The sequence below is a fragment of the Felis catus genome, chromosome B1 (genome assembly GCF_018350175.1).
Source record: "Felis catus isolate Fca126 chromosome B1, F.catus_Fca126_mat1.0, whole genome shotgun sequence".
Taxonomy (NCBI): domain Eukaryota; kingdom Metazoa; phylum Chordata; class Mammalia; order Carnivora; family Felidae; genus Felis; species Felis catus.
In genome coordinates, this window is record NC_058371.1 from 203655309 (window position 1) to 203682127 (window position 26819).

The following is a 26819-nucleotide window of genomic DNA, read 5'->3' on the forward strand; positions in this document are numbered from 1 at the left end:
TGGGGGTCAAACTCCCAAACCGCGAGATCATGACCTGAGCCAAAGTCAGACACTTAACTGACTTGAGTGAGCCACCCAGGCCCCCCTCAGCTAGTCAACGTTTATCTTCCTCACAGTTCTTTGTTTTTACAGTAATCTAGAGGCATATCACGTTTTTGTGTTTTTAATAAGCTCAAAAATAAACTTTCCAAAAAGCTTCTATAGACAGCATAACAGTTTCATCCCCCAGTTTAAGTGTGCAGTAAGATGACTATTTATATTCTTAGCAACAAAACAAAACACAGTGGCGGCAACTCTAAACACCCATCTTCAAGATGCTCTCCACAGCAAGAGTTTCTTTCGAAAAGCAATTTTCCACTCATTGTTAAAATGTCACCTTTACCTTGAGGGGGCAGATTAACTGTTTATTTTCTCAAAAACACTGAATTTGTTAGGTAGCTTTCTACTGAAAGCCCCTTATTATTACAGAAAAGATCAGCAAATTTACAACACTTGTCTTTGTGTAAAAGAAAAACACTCAATTCGCCTTCAGAATAAGCAGTGCTCTTAATTTTGCCACAAGACAACCAGCAAAGCTCATACTTAGGCTCCATCTCATGACAAAACACCGTAAAGATTCACTCCTTTTGTAAAGGGCTCAGGCTGATCCCTTGTATGACTCTGGCTTCCATTTGTCGCTGTAAGAACTTACTTATGCATCACGTGGTGAATAAAATTCACATGTGCTGTTCTTTCTGCCATCCTACCCTACCCAAAACTCTTTATTTTTTTTTTTAAATAAATACAGTGGCTGCCCCATCGCCGGTTATACCTTATTTTTCCACAAACCCCTGTTAATTAAAGAAATCATTTCGGGGTTCCCGGCTGGCTCAGTTGATGGAGCATACGACTCTTGATCTCAGGGTTGTGAGTTCAAGCCCGACACTGCATGTAGAGATTACTTAAAACTTTTTAAAAAATCACTTCAGGATACGTATGCTCTAGGATACTCAGCGTCACACACACACACCACAAAAGTCCTCAACCTGAATCTACAGAAAGCGTAACTTGAAACTGCACCAGGATTCTCGCAGACTCGCGACACCGAGGCTTTTTAATCTCCAGGAAACAACTTTATTGGTGCCAGCACCACTCAGCTGGGTTCGTACCCAAAGAACTGACACCGAACGTCACGTGGCATGGTTTTAAAAAATATATTTTCTATTTCTTTGTCTCCCACATATGGTAACACACACATATACCTGCAGTCTGATTAAGTAGTCTCAGTTTACAAGGTCGTGAGGGATTGTTGTCTCATAGGCACACAGCCAGATTACCTTGAAATTTTTTTTCCTTCCTTCCTTCCTTCCTTCCTTCCTTCCTTCCTTCCTTCCTTCCTTCCTTCCTTCCTTCCTTCCTTCCTTTTCTCTCTCCTTAGGGAGGGGACCCTATCACAAAACCTGTTTAGAAGCAGGTTTCAGCGCAAGTCTTGATCTCACAGTTCGTGAAATCGAACCCTGTGTTTGGGCTCCACACTGACAACACACAGCCTGCTTGGGATTCTCTCTCTCTCTGTCCCTCCCCTGGTTGCACACACTCTCTCTCTCTTAAAATAAACTTAAAAAAAAAAAAAAAAAAAGCATGTGTTTCCATCATCCCAGAGCAAACCCCCCATTATGTATCCATCATAATTTATTTTAACAATTTAATTTTTCAAACCTTCTGCAATACTTTCTATGAATACTCTGAAAGTATTTGCTGACAAAGGAATGTATTTATTTTGGTGCCATCTTGTTTCCTCTGTACTATTTCAGCCTTCTTGCCTCCCCACTCCCCGCCGCTGGAGAACAAACTTCCCCCAATGCTAGGTGGCTACTCCGGCTCTGAGTGCTAGGTGAGCACAGCACATGCCAAAGACTGGCCCGACCAACCCCACAGCTGAACGCTGTACTTTCTGTTCTGGAAGTCACTCTCGGGAGCCCAGCCCAGAGACCTGTTCCGTCTGTCGTTTCCGGAATGTTGTATCCTCCTAATTCTCCGTATTGCATGTCTGTCTGTGCAATTAGCCAGAGCTGCTGCTGCATCTGAACTTTCAGAAATATAAACCCTCAGGAGCTCATCCTTAAGCTTAATGAAATGTTATAAAGTACCAGATCGAGTTATGGAGAACTTTAAACACTGCTACAAAATTTACAGCTGTTTCTCGCTTAGTTTGCAAACACTTTGCTGACTATAAAGGCTCGCTACTTTCCCTCCCTGACATTTCAAGGCAAGATAACCACTCTGGGTATGGCTCATCATTAATAAAACTGCACGTAACTCCACACTTCAAATCGTCTTTGAGAGTCGGTTCTCAGCTCTGCTTAGATCATTTTCCTGACTTCATTACGTGGCTAACAAAGAGCCTATGCAGGAAGCAGAGGAGGTGCCATCAATTTCCTGATTGTTGCATACGCTTTCATTATTGGCACTGTCTTCAATCCAGGATTTCTGTGAAGACTACCTATTTTGTGGAGACCTCTTTAATTAAAATTAGGCAGCAGAATTCACGAACATACTTAACGAGCACTCTCTAACTGCCACAGGCTTCACACTGTCAGGGAACAAACTTCCTCTCCTGCCGCAGGACACCTCAGCAACGATGCAAGACTCGTGCCTCAAATACAGGGCAAGTGAGGGCACCAATCTCAGTTCACGTAACAAGGGTTTGCTAGGCATAATGTCTTACTGGGAAATGGAGGCACTAAAGCATTCTTCCCGCAGCAGCAGGGAGCACCTGATGCACTCCTAGTGCGCCTCTCAAGCACCCCTCACTTAAGAGACCTCCACAGTAGGTGATGGGTGATCTCTGAAAGTGTGTGACCAAAGGACTGACCATCAAAAAGTAACAAAGGTGGAAAAGATCCTTAGGTTTACCTAGCATAGTCTTACCTGACAGATACAGAAACTGTGTCCAAAGCACAACCACATACATCTTTAGGCAAAAACTGATTGTGAAGGGTGCCTGGCTGGCTTACTCAATGGAGCGTTTGACTCTTAAACTCGGGGTTGTGAGTTTGAGCCTCATGTTGGGCTCTGTGCTGACAGCTCAGAGCCTGGAGGCTGCTTTGGATTCTGTCTCCCTCTCTCTCTCTGCCCCTCTTCCACTCATGGTATCTCTCCTCTCTCTCTCTCTCTCTCTCTCAAAAATAAACATTTAAAAAATACATACATACATACATAAAAATAGAAAAAAATCTTTAAAAGAAACTTATTTTGATGGGGCACCTGTGTGGCTCAGTCAGTTGAGCATCCGACTTCAGCTCAGGTCATGATCTCTCAGTTCATGAGTTTGAGCCCCACATTGGGCTCACTTCTGTGAGCCTGTCAGCACAGAGTCTGCCTTGAATCCTCTGTCCCCCTCTCCCAGTCCCTCCCCCACTTGCACTCTCCCCAAAATAAATATATATTTTAAAAATAAATTAAAAAAAATTTTTTTAACGTTTATTTATTTTTGAGAGAGAGACAGAGCATGAATGGGGGAGGGTCAGAGAGAGGGAGACACAGAATCTGAAACAGGCTCCAGGCTCTGAGCTGTCAGCACAGAGCCTGACGCGGGGCTCGAACTCACGGACCGTGAGATCATGACCTGAGCCAAAGTCGGCCGCTTGACCGACTGAGCCACCCAGGCGCCCCTAAAAAATAAATTTTAAATTAATTAGAAAAAAAAAAAGTATTGTGATAAATTAGGTAGTAAACAAACCTCACTACTCATTCTGTAATGTGAAGGGAAGAATTTAGTCTAAACATGGACAGGCTGGGAACTCGAGTTGGAAGAGGCGAGTCCGGTCTCAAAATGGAGGGCCATGATCCAAAGGAACCAGAGCAGTTGAGAAAACTGTTTATTGGTGGTTTGAGCTTTGAAACTACAGATGATAGTTTAAGAGAACATTGTGAAAAATGGGGCACACTTACAGACTGTGTGGTGATGAGAGACCCCCAAACAAGACGTTCCAGGGGTTTGGTTTTGTGACTTACTCTTGTGTGGAGGAGGTGGATGCAGCAATGTGTGCTCGACCACACAAGGTTGATGGGCGTGTAGTGGAACCAAAGAGAGCTGTTTCTAGAGAGGATTCTGTAAAGCCTGGTGCCCATCTAACTGTGAAGAAAAGTTTTGTTGGTGGCATTAAAGAAGATACAGAAGAATATAATTTGAGAGACTACTTTGAAAAGTATGGCAAGATTGAAACCATAGAAGTTATGGAGGACAGGCAGAGTGGAAAAAAGAGAGGATTTGCTCTTGTAACTTTTGATGATCATGATACAGTTGATAAAATTGTTGTTCAGAAATACCACACTATTAATGGGCATAACTGTGAAGTGAAAAAGGCCCTTTCTAAACAAGAAATGCAGTCTGCTGGATCGCAAAGAGGTCGTGGAGGTGGATCCGGCAACTTTATGGGTCGCGGAGGAAACTTTGGTGGAAGAGGAGGCTACAGTGGTGGAGGTGGTGGCCACAGAGGTAGCTATGGAGGAGGTGATGGTGGATGTAATGGATCTGGAGGTGATGGTGGCAGCCATGGTGGTGGGCCTGGTTCTGGAGGTAGAGGAGGCTATGGTGGAGGTGGACCAGGATATGGAAACCAAGGAGGTGGATATGGTGGTGGAGGATATGATGGTTACAATGAAGGAGGAAATTTTGGAGGTAACTATGGTGGTGGTGGGAACTATAATGATTTTGGAAATTACAGTGGACAACAGCAATCAAATTATGGACCCATGAAGGGGGGCAGTTTTGGTGGAAGAAGCTCGGGCAGTCCCTACGGTGGTGGTTATGGATCTGGTGGTGGAAGTGGTGGATATGGTAGCAGAAGGTTCTAAAAATTTTCAGAAGAAAAGGGCTACAGTTCTTAGCAGGAGCGAGAGCGAGGAGTTGTCAGGAAAGCTGCAGGATACTTTGAGACAGTCGTCCCAAATGCATTAGAGGAACTGTAAAAATCTGCCACAGAAGGAACGATGATCCATAGTCAGAAAAGTTACTGCAGCTTAAACAGGAAACCCTTCTTGTTCAGGACTGTCATAGCCACAGTTTGCAAAAAGTGCAGCTATTGATTAATGCAATGTAGCGTCAATTAGATGTACATTCCTGAGGTCTTTTATCTGTTGTAGCTTTGTCTTTTTCTTTCTCTTTTCATTACATCAGGTATATAGCCCTGTAAATTGTGGTAGTGGTACCAGGAATAAAAAATTAAGGAATTTTTAACTTTTCAAAAAAATAAAATAAAATAAAATAACATAAAATAAAATAAAATAAAATAAAATAAAATAAAATAAAATAAAATAAAATAAAATAAAATAAAATAAAATAAAATAAAATAAAATAAAATAAAATAAAATAAAATAAAATAAAATACATAAACATGGACAGGCTGAGTTCACTTGCCAGAGATGAGGGGAAAGTCCTCAACCATCACTCGGGAAGCAAGTACATACAGCCCCAGTGTTACAGGCGGGCTGATCAACCAGTTGCTGTTATCAGAAATCTCTACCACACGTTAAAATCATCAAGTGTAAGAATGAACCTGAGAGGAAGAGTGGGACGTAGAATCACCTGCATCAAACTGAGTGTCTTAAGTGCAGGAACCGGTGAGCACAACCAAAGCCAAGAGTAAGGAGGAGAGCCAGGACGGTGCCATTTAAAGAAGGCAAAAGAGACTCCAGAAAGGTGTATATAAGCACCATCAAGTGCAACAAGCTCAGAGGACATCAGGATTGAACAACAGGATTTGGTGACAATATTATCACTCAATGACCTCTGGGAAGGTTGATTAAGGTGATAGGCGGATAAGGGAATAAAACAGGAACCCAGGATAAAGAAAGTAGAAGCAACCAATATTAACCAATATTATTAACCAGTATTTCAAGTTATTTGGTGGCAACAGGCAGAACAGGGTCAGACTGAAAGGTATCTTAAGTGGTTAAGCAAGGTCAAGAGAAGGACTAAGGGGGAAGGGAAGATGGGCAATTCAAAATCTAGGGGCGCCTGGGTGGCTCAGTGGTTAAGCGTCAGACTTCAGCTCAGCTCATGATCTCACGGTCCGTGAGTTCGGCCCCGCGTCGGGCTCGGTGCTGACAGCTCAAAGCCTGGAGCCTGCTTCGAATTCTGTGTCTCCCTCTCTCTCTCTGCCCCTCTCCTGCTCACACTCTGTCTCTCTCTGTCTCTCAAAAATAAATAAATGTAAAAAAAAAATTTTTTTATAAAAATTAAAAAAAAAAAAATCTGAATGCTAAGGAAAATAACCCAATAAAGGATGAAAGACTGCAGACCCAGGAGAGAAAGAACAGAGAGGTTTTGAACAGACTTCAAGACTATGTACTCACATAAATTCTGCAGTGAGTTTCCATGGGTTAACCAGACTCACTAAAATCTATCAGGTAAGAACCCCTGGAATATAAGATTGACTTTGGAAAAAGAGTGCAACGCTTTCTTCCACATTAGACAAAGAATACAGCACATTTCAGAAAAAAAGGGAAAGAGGCAGGACCTGCAGGAGCTGACACCAGCCAGACTGTCCGCAGAGCCACACTTTCTGGGCGTGCGCTATGGGCACAGAGCAGGGTTTGGAAGAAAACGTCCCAGGGAACTAGGGGTTGCAATCCAGTCTGCGTGTGGTGGCTGAGCTAAGGACAGACACCAAGGGAACCCAGAAGGGCGGCCACAGCCCACAGCCTGGCTGAGGATGAAGGAGGCACACTTCCCACAGGGACAGCCCATGACCTCTTAGAAAGAAACAGCAGTTAACTGGGCAAAGAAGGGAAAGAAACACTGCAGCACCAGCACCAACAAAGGCACACCGACGAGAAGGACACAGCCACATCTTGCAAGCAGAACGGTGTGACGGCTACCGGGTCAGACACAGGCGGCGACAGCAGCAGGACAACAAAGCGGAAGGAAGCAGGAGCCAGGAGGAGAGCCTCTCCACTCAGCCAGACAGTCGGTCAGGCAAGGCGTGGAAGAGCGAGTTCAGGTGTCATCCGAGGAGAGCGGGGACCCCCAAATGCTCAGACAAGAGGCAGGGTTACCTGGAGGGGGGAGGATGTAGTGCAGAGCACGCTCCCAGAGAAGAGCTTACAGAAAACGTATCGACAGAGATTAGAGCAAGGAAGGCAAGGATAACAGGTGGCTTTCTGCATCTCGGGTAGATCACTGGTAAGTGACCAGCGCCACCAGGAGTTGAAAGGTGCAAGAGGGGAAGCTGACTAGGACAATTAGAGGGATTTTCCCAACTCAACTCTTGGGGCCTCAGCTTCCTCGGTGAGCAAATATAGGCTCAGCAAAAACATGCGCTGTGCTGTAGCCTGTCCAGTTCTACAGTCCTACGAGTCTATGGTCTGCCGATCCCAGCATTCCAACCACGATACTGGTGTGGGCACCTACAAAATGTGCAAACATAAAAAAACCAGTCCAACTCGCAGTTTGTGGACAGGCATTGAACTGTAATGACTGCTTGACAGACCTGACTTTCCTAATAACCTTTTTTAAACTGAGATATAACTGACCTATTATTCTTTTAAAAGAAGGGAGAATGTTGACAGTAGCTGCCATTTAAGCCAGTTAATAAGGGATGCTGTTTTTTATTCTTCTAAAAACAGAAAGCAACAGCAATATTATAAGCACGCTCAAGAATTCATTTATGGGATTTCTTTATCCAAAGAAACCAAACAGCTTTGGCAAGGGGCTGGCGACTCTCTTCTCTAAGCTGTACTGACCATCAACCAGGGATGCACCTGCAGGGGCAAGTCCTCACCTTCCTTCACTGGCCTCTAAAGAAGGGACTAACCTCTCCACAAGAACTTGGAGGGAATGTTTACATTGCTGGGCTACTTTCAACAGTGGAGTAATTACCAAGCATTAACAGAAGAATGAAGAGAATCAGAAAAAAAAAGAATTAGATTGCAGCAAACTACTACTTAACAATTTCACTGAATTTTGGCATTAATATAAAATTACTATCATACTTTAAACATAAATATTATTCAGCTTTTTGTAGGCCTTCCTTCAGAAAAATAAAAATTAATCTTCCCATCCCATAGATGAGGCAGCTAAAAATAATCAAAACTAAAATTCTGGGCCACTAAATGCAAGATGATGTCCTAAACTGGGTCCTGGAATAGAAACAGAGTATATGTGGAAAAATTGGTGAAATGAAAATAAAGTCTGTGGTCAATAATATTGTACCAATTTTATAGGGCGCCTGGGTGGCTCAGTCGATTGAGCATCTGACTTCGGCCCAGGTCATGATTTCACAGCTCATGAGTTCAAGGCTCACGTCGGGCTCTGTGCTGACAGCTCAGAGCCTGGAGCCTGCTTCAGATTTTGTCTCCATCTCTCTGCCCTTGCCCTGCTCGCGTACTGTCTCTGTCTCTCTCTTTCAAATGTAAATAAACGTTAAAATTTTTTTTAAAACGGGGCACCTGGGTGGCTCAGTCGGTTAAGTGTCCGACTTCGGCTCAGGTCATGATCTCCCAGTTTGTGAGTTCAAGCCCCGCACAGAGATCTGTGCTGACAGCTCGGAGCCTGGAGCCTGCTTCAGATTCTGTGTCTCCCTCTCTCTCTCTCTGCCCCTCTCCTACTCACTTCTGTCTCTCAAAAATAAATAAATAGGGGCGCCTGGGTGGCGCAGTCGGTTAAGCGTCCGACTTCAGCCCAGGTCACGATCTCGCGGTCCGTGAGTTCGAGCCCCGCGTCGGGCTCTGGGCTGATGGCTCAGAGCCTGGAGCCTGTTTCCGATTCTGTGTCTCCCTCTCTCTCTGCCCCTCCCCCGTTCATGCTCTGTCTCTCTCTGTCCCAAAAATAAATAAACGTTGAAAAAAAATTTTTTTTTAAATAAAAAAAATAAAAATAAATAAATAACCAATTTCTTGGTTTTGACAAATATACCAAGGTTACATAAGATATCAACATTAGAAAAAATTGACTGAAGGGAATATGGGAACTCTCTATACTAACTTGGCAACTTTTCTGTAAGTCTAAAATTATTCTAAAATAAAATTTTAAAAAAATGGGTTTTTTTTATGTTTATTTATTTATTTTGAGAGAGAGCGTGTGTGTGCATGCACACACGAGCAGTGGCAGGGCAGAGAGAGAGAGAGAAATGTGAAGCAGACTCTGCCTTGTCAGCACGGAGCCCAATTCGGGGCTCAATCTCATGAACCATGAGGGCCACCCAGGTGCCCCTAAAATAAAAAGGTCATTAAAAACATCCTGGGCCAAAAGAAGTTAAATTCCCCAACTTCTCATTCAGTTTCAAGATGTAACTTATACTGTACTCAAAATATTTAAGAGAAAAATGTCAGGGTGCCTGACTGGCTTAACTGGTACAGCACATGACTCTTGATCTTGGGGTTGTAAGTTCAAGCCCCACATTGGCTGCAGAGATTATTTAAAAATCTTAAAAAGGAAAAATCAATTTCCACAGGAAATGGGATAACCAATGCCATATATATTATTGAAATTACTCTAAGACAGTTGGCAAACTAAAGTTGATTTCTACGGTAAAAAAAATAAATAAATACTTTGTAGGTCCATGAGATACAAATTATTTGATCCCAACTCGTATTGATCAAAGTCCCTCTAAAGACAGCTTGTGTCTCCATGCCAGTGTGTTCCAGCCAATGAGTTCAGAAAGCCTATAGGGTCAACAAGAGTCCAATAAAGGAGACCTGGGTGGCTCAGTCAGTTAAGCATCTCACTTTGGCTCAGGTTGGGGCGCCTGGGTGGCTCGGTCAGTTGAGCATCTGACTTTGGCTCAGGTAATGATCTCACAGTTTGTGGGTTCGAGCCCTACATAAGGCTCTGTGCTGACAGCTTGCTCAGAGCCTGCAGCCTGCTTCAGATTCTGTGTCTCCTTCTCTCTCTCTCTCTCTCTCTCTGCCCCTCCCTGCTCATGCTCTCTCTCTCAAAAATAAATAAATTTTTTTTAAAAATTTAACTTCGGCTCAGGTCATAATCTCACAGCTCATGAGTTCGAGCTCCACGTCAGGCTCTGTGCTGACAGTTTGGAGCCTGGAGCCCGCTTTGGACTCTGTGTCTCCCTCGTTCTCTGTTCCTCCTCCACTCGCTCTCTCTCTCTCTCTCAAAAATAAATAAAGATTAAGAAAAAAAAGAGTCCAATAAAGAAAGCTATACAATGACAGAAGCAACCTACACTAGCACCAAATAGATATTCAACTAGCAATTAGGCCCAGGAACAAAGGCCTCAGGTTAATAAGAGTTAATAAGTATATTTCACATACATATTATGAAGTAAAAATATACATAATGAATGGAAATTAATCAAGTAACTGTCTATGAAGAAACACACTTCAAACATAATTATATGGGAGGTTGAAAGTAAAGAAATAGAAAAATATACCATGCAAATATCAATGAAAAGAAAGCTAGAGTAGCTATGCTAGCATCAAACAAAAAAATGAGCACGAATATAAAAGAATTCAAAAAATCATCACCACCTGGATCTAAATAACATTCAGAGAACACTCCACTCAATAATAGCAGAATATATGTTTTATACCCATAAGTAGTATTCACCAAGACAGACCATACAACCTTAAAATTTCTTAGGAATTAAAATCATACAGGGGTCCCTGGGTGGCTCAGTCGGTTGAGTGTCCAACTTCGGCTCAGGTTGTGATCTCACAGGTCATGGGTTCGAGACCCATGGCTACAGAGCCTCTCTCTCTCCCTCTCTCTGCCCCTTCCCCACATGTGGTCACACTGTCTCTCTCTCAAAAGGAATAAACTTAAAAAAAAAAAATTACAATCATACAAAGCATGTTTTCTGACCATATTAGAATGAGACTAGAACTCAGTAACAGAACGGTAACAGGAAATTAAACATACTTCTAAATAACCTGTGAGTCAAGGAGGTTACAGCAAAAGCATGGCTTACAGGGAAATTTACAGCACTAAATACATATATTAGAGAAAAGAAGAATGGCCTCAAATCAATAATCTAAGCTTGTAGTTTAAGGAATTAGAAAAAGTAAAATCGAAGTAAGCCCAAAAGCAGAGTAATAAAGCAGTCAAAAAAATTCAAAATCACAAACAGAAAAACAGGGGGGGGAAATCAAAGAGCTGGTTCTTCAAAAAGATGAAAAACTTGAAGAATCTCTAGCAAGACTGGCAGAAAAAAAAGGAAGGATACTCAATATCAAGAATGAAAAAGGGGGGGGCGCCTGGGTGGCACAGTCGGTTAAGCGTCCGACTTCAGCCAGGTCACGATCTCGCGGTCCGTGAGTTCGAGCCCCGCGTCGGGCTCTGGACTGATGGCTCAGCGCCTGGAGCCTGTTTCCGATTCTGTGTCTCCCTCTCTCTCTGCCCCTCGCCCGTTCATGCTCTGTCTCTCTCTGTCCCAAAAATAAATAAACGTTGAAAAAAAAATTTTTTTAAAGAAAAAAAAAAAAAAAAAAGAATGAAAAAGGGAACATCACCGCAGACCCTCACAGACATATTAAAAGGACAATAAAGGAATGCTACAGGAGCACCCGACTGTCAGTCGGTGCAGCGTGCAACTGTTGATCTTGGGATCATGAGCTCAACTCCACACTGGTGTAGAGATCACTTAAAAACTAAAATCAAGCAGAGTAGAGATCACTTAAAAACTAAAATCAAGGAGCGCCTGGATGGCTCAGTTAAGTGTCCAACTCTTGATTTCAGCTCTCTACTCTCTTCTGCTCCTCCCCACATCCATGCATGCAGCACAAGTTGTCTCTCAAGATAAATAAATAAACTTAAAACCTTAAAAAACAAAAATAAAGGAATACTACTGACAACTCTACACACATAAATTCAACAACTTAGATGAAATGAGCCCTTTCTTTGAAAAGCACACACAACAATAGAGAGAAAAAAACAAGTCCTAAGTTATTTTATCAGGTCAACATTATACTAACACCAAAACCAGGCAAGAACAATATATAAGAAAACTATTGACATAGATTTCATAACAACAAATGCAATAACACTCAACAAAATATTAAACTGAATCCCATAACCAAAAAAGAGTAATTTACCATGACCAAGAAGGGTTTATTCCAGAATGCAAAGCTGAGTCAATATTTAAAAGTCAATAATGTCAAAAAAAAAAAAAAAAAAGTCAATAATGTGATCTACCACATTAGCAGTCTAAAGAAGAGAAGTACATGATCATATCAATTTGATTCAAAAAAGCATTTGGCAAAATTCAACATCTATTAATAAAACTCCTCAACCTAATAATGGGCATCTACAAAAATCTACAGCAGACATCATACTTTATGGTGAAATACTGAATGCTTTCACCCTAAAATCAGGAACAAGGAAATTGTACTAAAAGTCCTAGCCAGTGCAATGAAGAACGAAAAAGAAAGAAAAGGCATACATAACAGAAAACAAAGGAAAAAAAAAAAAAAACACTACTCAGACACGATGACTTTCTACACAGAAAATACTAATGAATCCAACAAAAACTCCCAGAATATGATTTTAGCAAGATCAAAGGATAGAAGATAAACACACAAAATTTAATTACATTTCTATATACTAGCAATGAATAAATGAAACTGAAGTTTTTTTTAAAACACCATTTACAAAGGTTGAAAAAAATTAAATATTTATGTATAAATCTAGGAACATGTACAGAATCCATCTGCTGAAAACTACAAAACACCAATGAAAGAAACCAAACATGAATTATAGGTCAATTATATCTCCATTAAAAAAAAAAAAAAAAAGGAAATCAAAAATGACCAAATAGAGATGCATACTATGTTCATGGATTGGAAAACAACATAGTAAATGTGTCAATTTTCCACCAAATTGATCTATAGATTTAAGACTATTCTATTCAAATCCCAGAAGAATTATTTGTAAAGATAGGCAAGCTTATTCTAAAATATATGGAAAAGCAAAACAACTAAATAGCCAAAATATTTTTTTCTTTAAAGTTGGAGAAATCAGGGCCGCCTGGGTGGCTCAGGTCATGATCTCCCAGTTTGTGAGTTTGAGGCCCGCACCGGGCTCAGTGCTGACAGCTCAGAGCCTGGAGCCTGCTTCTGATTCTATGTCTCCCTCTCTCTCTGCCCCTCCCCAGCTTATGCTCTGTCTCTCTCTGTCTCAGAAATAAACATTAAAAGACTTTTTTTTTTGAAGGTGGAGAAATCACCTTGCTCAATTTTAAGACCTGCAGTAATTAAGACATGGTATAGGCAATGAAACAGACCCACAAATCAATGGAACAGAACGGAGAGTACAGAAATATAACCCACACTCAAATAAGGTCAACTGATTTCTCACAAAGGTGAAAAGCCAATTCAGTGGAGAAAGGATATCCTTTCAACAAATGGGTTTGGAATAACCGGATATCCATATGAAAAAAAATATGAATCTATATAGATAGATATGAATAGTTCATATGTACATATAGATATATATAGATATAGATATATATAAACTAACTCAAAATGAATCACAGATCTAAATGTAAAACTATGCAACTTCTAGGAGAAAGCATAAGGAAAAAAAATCTTTATAACCTGAAGTTTTGTAAAACAAAGAGTTTTCAGATATGACAGCAAAAAGTAGGATTCCTAAAAGAAAAATCTGGTAAGCTGAACTTCATCAAAATTAAATTTTTTTCTTTGCAAAAAAAGAAAAAAAAGCTACAGACTGTAAGAAAATGTTTGCAAATTGCATATTCAACAAGACTCCTATCCAGAATTATAAACAACTCTCAAAACTCAAAAGCAAGAAAATAAACAACCCAATTAAAAATAGTCAAAGTCTTGAATAAACACTTCACCCAAGAGGATACAAGAATGGCAAACAAATACATGAAAAGTGTTTAATATCAGTAGTCATTAGGGAAATGCAAACTGAAACCACACCATACCACACCTATTAAAATGGTTAAGATAAAAACTACGGACAAGTAGTGCTAGCAAGGATGCAGAGTCACTGGAACTCTCAACATTGCTGGTGAAAAGTCAAAAAGGTATGGCCACTCTGAAAACTAGTCTGGCAGTTTCTTATAATGTTACCATATGACCCAGCTCCCACTTCTTAGTATCTACTATAGAAAAATGAAAATTTAATTCCACACAAAAACCTGTACACAAATGTTTTTATAGAAGCTATATTCATTTTCACCAAAACCTGGGAAGAACCTTGATGTCCACCATCGGGAAAATGAATAAACTGTGGTATATCCATACGATGGAATACTACTCAGCAGTAAAAAGGAACAATCTATTATTGGTATATGCAACTGGGATGAATCTCAAAGTGATTATGCTGAGTGAAATAAACTAGCCTCAAAAAGTTACGTGCTATATGATTCCATTTATATGACTCCTCCAACAGATAAAATCATAGTAACAAAGTACTAGCTGCCAAGAGTTTAGGGGGTGGAAGAGAGTATGATCTCACAGGGATTGCACAAGGGAGCTTTTGTGGGCAAAGAAAGTGTTCTGTATCCTAACAGTGGTAGTGGTTATACTAATCTACATAGATGTGTCTATATAATCCAAAATCCTCTACATTTTAAAATATCAATTTTACTACATGTTAATTTTTCAATTAGCATACAATAAAACCACTTAGAAAAACTGCCTGGTAATATCTACTAAAGTCAAACCACACATAAACTTAGCAACTCCACTCCGATATATATGGACATATATTCGACTGAAATGAGTACTCATGTCCACCAAAAGACGTGTACAAGAATATGCTTATGAGCTATAAAACAAAATAACTTTGGGATGCCAGGCTGGGTCAGTTGGTAGAGCGCACGACTCTTAATCTCAGGGTCGTTAGTTCAAACCCCGCGTTATGTATGGAGCCTACTTAAAAAAAAAAAAAAAAAGTAAATAAAATAAAATAACCCGAATATCCATCAATATCAGAACGGATAATCTGTGGTATAGTTACACAATGGAAAAAGATGTATGCCATGAAAAAGAATGATGATGGGGCACCTGGGTGGCTCAAATGATTAAGGATCCAACTCTTGATTTAGGCTCAGGTCATGATCTCATAGTCTTTGAGTTCAAGCCCCACATTAGGGCTCTGAGCTGACAGTGCAGAGCCTGCTTGGGATTCTCTCTCTCTCTCTCTCTCTCTCTCTCTCTCTCTCTCTCTCTCTGCACCACCCCCTGCTTGTGCTCTCCCTCTACCAAAATAAATAAACATTTAAAAATACATTTAAGGGGCGCCGGGGTGGCTCAGTCGGTTAAGCATCCGACTTCGGCTCAGGTCATGATCTCGCGGTCCGTGGGTTCGAGCCCCGCGTCGGGCTCTGTGCTGACAGCTCGGAGCCTGGAGCCTGTTTCGGATTCTGTGTCTCCCTCTCTCTGACCCTCCCCTGTTCATGCTCTGTCTCTCACTGTCTCAAAAATAAATAAAACGTTAAAAAAAATTTTAATTTAAAAAAAATAAAAATATATTTAAAAAAATAAAAAAAAATGATTGAGTTGCTATGTCAACACCCCAGGTGCACCTCAACGTTGAGCCAAAGAGCACTGGCAGAGCACTTTCACAAGAAATTCAAATACAGCCCAAATGCAGAACAGTGGTGGGATGACTGCAAAGAGGAACAAGGAAGCACTTTCGGGTACAGGGAATATTCTATATCTATATTCTATATCTTGGTGTACTGGTTACATGGGTGCGCAACATGCATAAAATGCTCAATCACACAGGTGCTCCTTGCAGCTGCACCAAATTGTTAATCTTAGTTAAAGCACATAAGGTTCTAGATCTTTATTTGACATACTCCCTCAGGTCACTAAGGCAAATGTGAACTAGGGAGAAAGTTATGACTGAACTTCATTTCATCACGGCAGCAATGCCTGCAACACACCCCAATGTGCCTCGGGATTCATGATCATACCATCTAACTATGTATGGATGTGCTGTAGGATGGCCTTTAAACATTATTAGTAGTATCTCCTTCTTGCCACTTTTCCTTGCTGAAAAGGATTTATGTTATTACAAATGCTCCCTATACTACAACAGGTTTCTCTGACTTTAAAACTTCATTCATTCATTCATTCATTCATTCATTTAAACAGAGAGAGGGAGAGAAAGAGAGAGAACATGAGAGGAGCAAAGAGAGAGGGAGAGAGAGAATCCCAAGCAGGCTCCACACTCAGAGCAGAGTCCTATGCGGGGCTTCATCCCAGAGCTGTGAGATCCTGAGCTGAGCCGAAATCAAGAGTAGAACGCTTAACCGACTGAGCCACCCAGGTGCCCCCTGACTTTAAAACTTTAATATCGCAGTTTGGAAGTGTACTTTGATCCCTACCGCCAAATGGCTTCCTTTTACAAATCTCTAACAGCATGACAAAAACAGCTCTAAAGTCCCTTTTGAGTCCTCCATGAGTGAAAACTATGTGTAAGTTGATATTCCAACAGCCAGTGACTGGGTCAATTTCCATAATAGAGGAATTCTGGTTTTTGCAAATAACATGGGCGTGGCTGAATTTTGCACACCCATTCAGAAAACACAACTGTGATTGTGTAAATATTTTTATTTTGTATAGAATACCTAAATGTTTAACTGTCAAGAGGCGAAAAAGCCAAGATCAGTTTTATTCGAAAAGGAAAAAATGCTGGTAATATCAGGTTGTAAAGTACTATTCATCTTTTTGCTCCGTAAGTAATACTCACTGTAGAAAAGTCTTAAAGTTTGAGGAATGTGCAAAAAGGAAAAAAGAAAGCCATCAGAATTTACACCCCCAATTTTTTTTTCAAGTAGGCTACATGTGGAACCCAAAACGGGGCTTGAACTCACAAAACGTGAGATCAAGACCTGAGCTGTGTTCAAGAGTCAGAAGCTTAACCAACTGAGCCACCCAGGCGCCCCAACCACAAAATATTTTGACGCATATCGTATCAGACTCTCCTATGCAAATATATACACACAGATATTTTACAAACATGGGTTCATGCTACAAATGTTTTCTATTGTGGGGAGCCTGGCTGGCTCAGTTGGTAGAGCATGAGACTCTTGATCGGGGGGTTTTGAGTTCAAGCCCCACACTGTGTGTAGAGATTACTTAAAAATGGAATCTCTGGCATACCTGGGTGGCTCAAGTCATGATCTCGCAGTTCATTAGTTGGAGCCCAGCATCGAGCTGCTGTCAGCATAGAGCCCACTTTGGATCTTCTGCCCTCTTCTCTCTGCCCCTGCCCCACTTGAGCTCTCTCTCTCTCAAAAATAAACAAACATTCAAGAAAATTAGAGTCTTTAAAAATGACTGATGAGGGGCACCTGGGAGGCTCAGTCGGTTAAGCCTCTGACTTCAGCTCAGGTCATGATCAATATCACGGTCTGTGAGTTTGAGCCCCTTGTTGGGCTCTGTGCTGACAGCTCAGAGCCTGGAGCCTGCTTCGGATTCTGTCTCTCTCTCTCTCCCTCTCTCTCTCTCTCTCTCTCTCTCTCTCTCTCTCTCTCTCTCTGCCCCTCCCCTGCTCACATACTCTCTCTCTCTCTCTCTCTCTCTCAAAAGTAAATAAATATGTTTTTAAATTGTTAATGAGCTACAAACGTTTTCTGTTTTATAAGCTTCCTTATTCACTCAATACACCATGAACATTATGAAAATTATATTTTAAAATAGAAATGCAAAACAATAAGATATATTCATGATACCCTTCACCACCAACTTTTCATTTCAGGGCCAACCCTTTATTGTTGCATCAGAGCAGACCACCAAATGAGGCTATTGGAACGGGGCTTATCCAAGACCCAGCCATGCCCACTGTTCTTGACCGCATACTGTGTTCCCATTCCACAAGCGGAAAAAGCTTGATCGATAGCATCCTGTGGCAAAGTCCTTAATAAAGTCCAGCCCAGCCTCCTGGAAAATAATGACTGTGTACATACGTAACAGTGCGTGCCACCAGGCACTGTTTATTTATTTAATTCGTACAATAACCCTAGAAGCTAGGTGCCAGATCACTTAGAACACTGAAGCAGCCCGAGGTTTGACAGCTTGCTTGAGGGCACAGAGCCTATCAAGTTTGTATACTCAAGTTTTGCAGCCAAAGACTCTATAAGCTACACTGTATCTTCCTACTTACCCCTCAGCCCTTACTTCTGTGTAGAAGCCACCCACATGCACAAAGGCCCTCTGTGCCTGAGCAGCTACCCTGATGAAGGTGGTCCTCCGCTAACACTCAGTGCTGTGCCCAGAACACAGGACGCCTCCTGGGAATCCAGACCGTCCTTCCACTCTTACTCCTCTCTCAGATACCTTCTGCCCTGGTGACCCTACATAGAATGGAAGGATGCAACCCCGGAATCAATCAGAAGCTTCTTCTGGAAATGCAAGGGCAGTACCCACTCTCTGTTGTTTGTTGACAAACACTTCTTTGAATGCCTCTTCTGCACCAGACAAGGTTCCCCCAAAGAGTTCACCATCTATGGGGAAACAATCCAGAGGCTTCAGAATTACAGTAAAAATTTTTGTGATCAGTTATCAAGAACACTTTCAGCTTTGCCGCCATGGGTATCTTTCATGCACTTTTATCAAAAATACTTGTGAAGAAATTTTAAAACTTAAGATACTTTATTTAATAACATTGTCAAGTTAGCTAACATATAGTGTATACACTGTAGTCTTGGCTTTGGGAGTAGAGTCCCATGATTCATGGCTTACATACAACACCCAGTGCTCGTACCAACAAGTGCCCTCCTCAGTGCCCATCTCCCATTTTCCCCTCTCCCCCACCTTCCCCATCCACCCTCAGTGCCCATCACCCATCTTCCCCTCCTGCCCCCCCCATCCACCCTCAGTTTGTTCTCTGTATTTAAGAGTCTCTTATGTTTGCCTCCCTCTCTGTTTGTAACTTATTTTTCCTTCCCTTTCCCTATGGTCTCATGCTAAGTTTCTCAAATTCCACATATGAGTGAAAAAACTTGATACAACTTTACAGAGAATGTTTCTCAGAGCGCAAGTCACAAATCAATAGAACACAGTAAAGAAATTCTGTGTACTACAACCGTTTTACTATTGAAATGGAATGAAATAGAAAAGACAAAAAAATATCAGAATATCATTTTGTAGGGGCGTCTGGGTGGCTCAGTCGGTTGAGCACCTGACCTGGCTCAGGTCACGATCTCACGGTCTGTGAATTCGAGCCCCACATCAGGCTCTGTGCTGACAGCTCACAGCCTGGAGCCTGGTTGGGATTCTGTGTCTCCCTCTGTCTCTGCCCCTCCCCTGCTCATGCCCATGCTCTGTCTCTGTCTCTCTCTCTCTCAAAAATAAAAACATTAAATATATATATACACACCACTTTGTAAAACTTGTGTAAGAGGAAGCAGGCACTACAGGTCTTAATATATCTTATTTCTCACAGGGGATCGTGGTCAAAAACCTTGACTCGTAAGTTTAACAGTAAGGCAGTCTTGTCAAAAATCATACTAGATAGATGGTTACATATGAGTTTGAGTAATGTGATTGGAATAATAAACTAAAAGAAGACTGTTTTAGCTAAATATTGCAAAATAAATGGGATTTATTAAAACCTGAAACAAGAGTATCACCAACTTGTTTTTACTGATTGGGCAGAAGTGGCATATTTTACACCAAACTGTAGCAAATATCATCAACATTTCTGTAAAGGATTTGCATAGGCAGACGGCCTACTCTTACCTCCCCAGCAGCAGCAAACACTACCCTTAATTTACAGCTCAAAGATCCAAGTGCCCAAACTTCATCCTTGACCCCAACAACTACACCTGTGTTGCTCTCCAGGGTATTCGAAAAGGGTAACCTCTGTAGAATGAAGTCCAGGCCTACGACCCAGGATCCCAAACGAACGTGACAACATCGTCTAAAGAAAGCTCCAACAACTGCACTGTTTGCACTACGGAGAACACTGAAAATACTTTAAACTGAAACGAAAGCACACATGCGTTACTGTAAGTTCGCTTAGCAGCAGAAGCATCAGAAAGCCACACCACATGCAAGCATTTATCTGCTCTCACTTCAGACCATTCCTACACAATATTTAGAATCTTGCACAAAACAGTTCGCCTCATAATTTCGCACACAAATACTCCTGATGAGGCTTTTTTTTTTAATTGCAAATGTCCTTAAAAGAACTGAATGCAACAGTTCGAAAAACGCGACTTTCGCAAAGTCCATTATCTTTCAGTAGCCAAGTGAACGACTGGAAATGACCGTGTCAGGTGCACACCCTCCTACTGCCATCGTGTCTTCTGAAGTGTTGTGACCGATGTCCAAGGAACAAAGGTGCAGCGATCCCCAACGGGCGGATGCACTGTGGGCCTGCTGCTTTCATCAACAACACAGGAGAAAAACATCATTTTTCAAATGCCTTAAGTTCAGACGCTACTAAACAAATGTCTGAGTAACCAGACCACCAATTACCCCTAAAACTTTTTTTAAAAAAGCTGGAAACGGAGAGCCAGGGCTCCGGAAGACGGTCAGGTGGCTCTCAAACGACCGTATCGGAGCCGAAAAAGAAAACTTCGAGGCGGGCACTACTCAGTCCTCACTCGCAAGGGAGGGAGAAGGCAGCCGCCGTGAAGCCACATCGGAGGGCACTCTCAACTACGGAGGGAAGCCCCGCTTGTCACCTGACTCCTAGTTCTCCTGGAATCGCACACCAGCAATTTCAAGGACGAGCTCCGCGCGGGGCGAGACGGCACCACCCCCGGGCCCGTGACAGCGGCGCGCAGGTGGGCAGAGGCACCGGCAGCGCCGCGCGCCGCGCCCAGGAGATGCCGGCACCTGGCGCGGGCAGCCCGCGGGAAGGCTGTCACCGCGCTAGCCGCCGGCGGCCCCGGCCCCGGCCCGTTAGCCCGCGCGCGGAGTCCGGCCCCCGGCGGGAGGGCCGCCCGCGTCCGCCCGCCCACCCCGCCCCCGCCCCGCCGCCGCCGCCGCTTACCTCGAAGTAGCCTCCGGGGGCGGCGCCGCCCGCGCCCGCGCCCGCGCCCGCGCCGAGGGGCCCGTTGGCCGCCGCCGCGCCGCCCGGAGCCGCCAGGCCCGCGGCCTGGGAGCCGCGCAGCGCCGCCGCCGCCGGGCCGGCCTTGCCGCCGCCCGCACCGCCGTTGCCCCCGCCCGAGCCGCCGCCGCCGCCGCCGCCGCCGCCCCGCTTGTTCTTCCGGCGCTTGGCCCCGCGCTTGGCGTCGGCCGGGCTCATGGCGGGCGGGCGGGCGGGCGGGCGGGGAGAGGGCGCGGAGCGGGCGCGGGGCCGCGGGCGGCGGCGGCGGAGGGCGGGGAAGGCGGGGAGGCTGAGGCGGCGGCGGGGCGCTCCGGCCGGCCGAGGGCGGGGGGGGGCGCTACGCGGGGTCGCCTCCGGGCGGGGAGGGCCGGGCGGGCGGGAGCTGCGGGGAGGCCGCTGGGCGGGAGGAACGGCGAGTCCACCGGGCCCGGCGCCGCCGCTGACCAGAGTTAGAGTCCAATATGGCGGACACAAGGGGAAAGGGATCCCAGTTTACGTCGGGGGAGGGGGAAGGAGCGGCGGGGAGGGGGAGGGGTGTGGGCGCCCTCCCCCCCCCCACGCCTTACTCCGCCCTCCCGAGCGCCGCTCCCCCTCTGCCTCGCCCGCCCCCTCCCGCCGTTAACGAGCGCCGGCGCGCAGGGCACGCCGGGAGTGGGAGTTCGCGCGCCCGCGTCGCCGCCGGGGACACACGGTGGGATGACCACGGTTCCCGTCAAGCCTCGCGCGGCCGAGCGCCCGGACGCCGAGCGGGGCTGAGCCGGGGGTTGGGGGGAGTCGCCTGCGCCGGTGACGTCACCGTCGCTGTACGCACAGCCCAGTCACGCCCGCGGCGCTTGGCCTTCTGGGAGTTGTAGTTGGGCGGAAGGGCCGTGCCGGCGCGAGGCACCGTCGCCCGCGGTGGACGAACTACAGGGTTGGAGACGAGGAGTTCCGCCTCTTTGACAGGCACGCATACGCCCCGGCGTCCTGCGCCCCGCCCCCCGGGTGCCGCAGGCCGGCCCGGCCCCCGGGGTGCGCCAGGCCGGGAGCCGGGCTCTGGCCCGCCGGCGGGGGGCGGGGGGGCCCGGTGACCTTGGTCCGGCTCTGGGTGCGAGTCCGCCTCCCCCACTTTCTGGCTCTGTGACCTTGGGCCGGTCCCCTAGCCAGAACCCAGGTGACTCGCTGGGGATGAGAACGACCTGCCTCGTGGGCTTGGGTGGGGTTCCGGAGGGCGCCTGGCCCAGCGGTGCGCGGAGCTGCTGCCCCGAGAGCCCGGGCGCCTCGGGTCGGGGTCCGCCCTGGGAGATAGAGCAGCCGTGGCTGTACCAGGGCTCGGCCCGGCACACCTGTCGGTTAGCGTAGCACCCCAGGGCCTGCAGACGCCCTTCCGAGCTCGCCCTCTCCCTGCTCCCGCGTCCGGGGCTCTGGTGCCTAGTGACCGGGCAAGGTCCCGGATGGTCCCGACGTTTCTCGCGACCTCGCGTTCACCCACCTCGCAGGGCGTGCCTCCGACCGTCCCAGGCCTTGCAGTGCTCTCTGCCCCCGCGGGGCCTCAGACTCCCAGGTCAGAAATATAAGCTCTCCGCCTGGACCCTCTTCCTCCCCGGGCCGCTTGCCCATCATCAGCAAGCCCCAGGTACAGTTCTACCCGTAGGACAGGAGCGGTCCTTTGCCTAGGCCCTGCATTCCTGAGCGCCCCACTTATCACAGTCACCGAGACACCAAAAACATCCCTTCCCCCTCGGGTTCTGTGGGTGGTTACAGGGCCGAGATACCGTTAGCTCTGGGCCTGCCCACATCTCTTTGCCTAACCTCACCCTTGCCCCAGCTGCAGTCACCGTCTTCAAATCCTCTGACCCATTCTTCATGACACAACCAGAATGAGCTAAATCAACCCTCTGCTTAAAGCCCTTTGGGGACTCTACTTGTCAGCAAAATAAAGGCCCCTCCCCCCTCCCGGAGGGTTTTGGATGCCCCCGCCCTGATGGTGGTGTTTGAGAGAGTGGGTGGGGGACGCCTGCTCAACCTCCTTTGACACTCCTCCCGGTAAACAAAGTCTTGGGCTGCTCCCCACCCCACGGGGGCTGGGTCAGACACTCCCTTCTCCCACAGCCCCTTTGCTTTCCTTTATCATAGCACATAGACACTAGATTGAGATTTTTGGTATTCACCAGTATCCCCGGAGAGGTCTTAGGGGACTGGGAGGACATGGGAGTGCCTGACTCATGCACCTGTGAATCCCAGCTCCTGCCAAGCAAGGGCTGGGCACACACCAATCCAGTATTTGCTGGATGAATGAATGACATACTAATGACGATTTGCCAAATAGTTATGTACCAGCCACTCTGCCTGCTGCTGTGTCACCTCCTCTAACCCACATAACCACTCTTGAGATAGGCACCATTAGCTCTATGTTATGGATGAGAGACTGAAGTTCATAGATGTTAAGGGATTTGTCCAAAGTCATCCTGATAGTCAGAGGCAGGGCCGGAATTCCAATTCAGCTGTGGCTCTGGTGTGACTTTTAGGTTCTGGCTGAGCACAGGGTGATACAGTTGGGAGTTCCTCTGAGGGCCACAGACCAGGGAAACTTCTCTAAGGTGAGCTGAGCAAGAGCCAGTCACTCACAGAAAAGGTATTTCAGCAATGCAAGACTCTGGAGCAGAGACAAACTCCCTAGGTCCCAGGAAACTACAAAAGACACCGTGGCTAGAGCAAGCGAAGATGGCCGAAACTGCGGGCATCCGTAAGGAAGCCAGATTTTGTTCTAAATGCAAGTGGGAGCCATGGAGGGTTCTGAACAGAGTGTGTCAGGGTAGGATGTGTATTTTTGACAGAACTCCAGATGTATATATAGAGAATGGATGTCAGGGGAGCAAGATCGGGGTGCAGGACACTCCTGACAACCTTGTAGGGTGCAGAGGGTGCTTCTTGGCAAACAAGTGATGAAGCAAAGGCATGAGCAGTTGTTCTCAACCTTTGTATTTCATTAGCTTCCCCTAAGGAAAAATGCATAAGAAATTGGGGGGGGGGAGTTAAATACTAAGGAATAAGATTTTGTCTGGCAAGGCTAAGCTCTGGAGGGCCACAGAGCATTATAATATCTAAAATTTGTTTCTCCCCCTAAGAATTCATCTTCACCCCCCTTGAGGAATGTATTAGCATTCACCACAGAAACAGTACCAACCTCTGTGTGTGTGTGTGTGTGTGTGTGTGTGTGTGTGTGTGTGTGTGCAAGAGAGGGACTGAGGCTGATTTATTGTAAGGAATTGGCTTACAAAATGATGGAGGCTGGCAAGTCCTGAAATCTGCAGGCAGCAAGCTGGAAACCCGGTTCAAATCCAAAGGCCTGACAACCAAGAGGGTCAATGGTATAATTCTAGTCCAAAAGCCTGTAGGCTGGAGACCCAGGAAGAAGTGCTGATTTGGTCTGAGTCCTGGGGTAGGAAACAACGATGCAGCTCAGAGATACTCAGGCAGTGGGAGCTCCGTCTTTTCTTTGTCTTCAGGCTCTCAACTGATTGGATGAGTCCCACTGACACGGGGGAGGGCAATCTGCTTTGCTCAGTTTACTGATCCAAATGGTAATCTCATCTTCACAAATATACCCAGAGTCACACTTGACCAAATGTCTGGGCACCTGTAGCCCAGTCAGGTGGACACATGAAATTAACCACCACAAGGGAGAATGTACAACATCAAGGCCAGGAAAGGTCTTATATATGCTTAGAAGTAAGAGAAGCTCAGTTCAGCAGGAGTGTGAGTGGTCACAGGGAGGTGTGGGCAGTGACCTTAGAGAGGACTTAAGCTTGGTGATGGCCATTCAGCACACTGAGAGCCTCTTGGAACTAACTTGCAGGGAAAGGCAGCATATGTTGGATATGTTTTTGTAAAAGTGAAGTTTTATTACTTTCATAATGCAATAAATACTGTTGGGGCGCCTGGGTGGCTCAGTCGGTTAAGCGGCCAACTTCGGCTCAGGTCACGATCTCGCGGTCCATGAGTCCGAGCCCCGCGTCGGGCTCTGTGCTGACAGCTCGGAGCCTGGAGCCTGTTTCAGGTTCTGTGTCTCCCTCTCTCTGACCCTCCCCCGTTCATGCTCTGTCTCTCTCTGTCTCAAAAATAAATAAACTTTAAAAAAAATTTTTTTTAAATAAATATTGTTGACCAAGATATGAATACGCACTAATAACACAGGACAACTTTTAACAAAAAATTAGATAAGTTCATTATTTCACAATTCATAACCCGTAAGCATTACATAACAATGAAAGCCTTTTCTAATTTCTGGCTTTATTAAGTCTGTAGAAAGAACGGTTGGACACCTCTGCTCAGGCCATTTCCTTGCCCCAAGCAGAACCATAGCAGCAAGCTTCTGTCCCCAAGCAGGGCACAGGGAATTCTCTGCAGAAACTTAACAACCTGAGGACAGATACGAACATACATACTATATTGTTTGGGGATAGCAAATAATCAGGCCGTTCTTGACCCTCACCCAAAATTGAAGTCTGTAGGTCAATAAATTTCTACCCACATGGAGCTTCTAATCAGCTTGTAAACATGAGAAACAGTCAAGGATCACCAGTCATTTAAGAAACAGCTCAAGGGGCGCCTGGGTGGCTCGTCGGTTGAGCATCCGACTTCGGCTCAGGTCATGATCTCACAGTCTGTGGGTTCAAGCCCCGCATCGGGCTCTGTGCTGACAGCTCAGAGCCTGGAGCCTGCTTCCGATTCTGTGTCTCCCTCTCTCTCTGGCCCTCCCCTGCTCATGTTCTGTCTCTCTCTGTCGCAAAAATAAATAAAAACATTAAAAAAATTAAAAAATAAAAAAAGAAACAGCTCAAGCACAGGGGCACCTGGGTGGCTCAGGCGGTTAACCGACCGACTTTGGCTCAGGTCATGATCTCGCAGTTCATGAGTTTGAGTCCCACATCGGGCCCTGTGCTGACAGCTCAGAGCCTGGAGCCTGCTTCGGGTTCCATGTCTCCCTCTCTGCCCCTCCCTGCTCCCGCTCTAACTCTGTCTCTCTCAAAAATAAACATTTAAAAAAAAAAGGCTCAAGCACAGATTAAAAAACAACGGGTATGAAAGAGGGACAGGCAAAGAAAGTGTTAACGGAAGGAATCAGAAAATTTTCAAAAAGCTGCTAATATCCTGAAAGATATTTAAGAAAATAGTCTTGGAAACTACAAATATAGGCAAAATTGTAAAAGAAATTCAGCAGAAGGTTGCAAGATAATGTCCAGGAAGTTATCCAGAAAGTGGAACAAAAAGATACAGAAAACATTTCTTGGAGAGAAATGAGACTTATAAAAGTTCAAACCAGGAGATCCAACAACTTTCTAAGGGTTCTAGGGGGGAAAAGTGGAGGGAAATAACTTTTGAAAGAAATACAGTTTACCAGAAATAAAGACTTGAGTGTCCAGGTTGAAAGAGTCGACCAAGGATGGTGACTAATTGTAGAAAGTCAGAGATAAATAAAACGGCCTAAAACATGCAGAAAGAAAAAAGAGGAAGTCATATTTTATTTTATTTTTTTTTTAATTTTTTTTCAACGTTTATTTATTTTTGGGACAGAGAGAGACAGAGCATGAACGGGGGAGGGGCAGAGAGAGAGGGAGACACGGAATCGGAAACAGGCTCCAGGCTCCGAGCCATCAGCCCAGAGCCCGATGCGGGGCTCGAACTCACGGACCGCGAGATCGTGACCTGGCTGAAGTCGGACGCTTAACCGACGGCGCCACCCAGGCGCCCCGAGGAAGTCATATTTTTAAAAAAAGGGAGGGGGGCGCCTGGGTGCTTCAGTGGGTTGAGTGTCCGACTTCAGCTCAGGTCATGATCTCACCGTCAGTGGGTTCAA

At 45.2% G+C, this 26819-nt stretch overlaps 2 protein-coding genes across 4 annotated transcripts in view; one reads left to right on the top strand and one right to left on the bottom strand.

The window, feature by feature from the left end:
- The window catches only part of FAM193A (family with sequence similarity 193 member A), a 169973-nt gene extending 147499 nt beyond the window's left edge, over positions 1-22474 (bottom strand). For 2 of the 3 annotated variants that reach the window (XM_023253476.2, XM_023253470.2), the window contains exon 1: positions 20924-21011. The gene's annotated coding sequence lies outside the window, so the exon portion shown is untranslated. Of the gene's footprint in view, positions 1-20923; positions 21012-22451 lie in introns of those variants that run through there. The other variant, XM_023253472.2, reaches the window with a different exon arrangement.
- Positions 3782-5229, top strand: LOC101096727 (heterogeneous nuclear ribonucleoprotein A3-like). Its single transcript, XM_045056942.1, is given in 2 exon segments — positions 3782-3971; positions 3974-5229. Coding segments are annotated over 2 exon segments (1023 nt in total). The 5' UTR covers positions 3782-3814; the 3' UTR covers positions 4840-5229.
- Positions 22475-26819: the final 4345 nt, after the last annotated feature.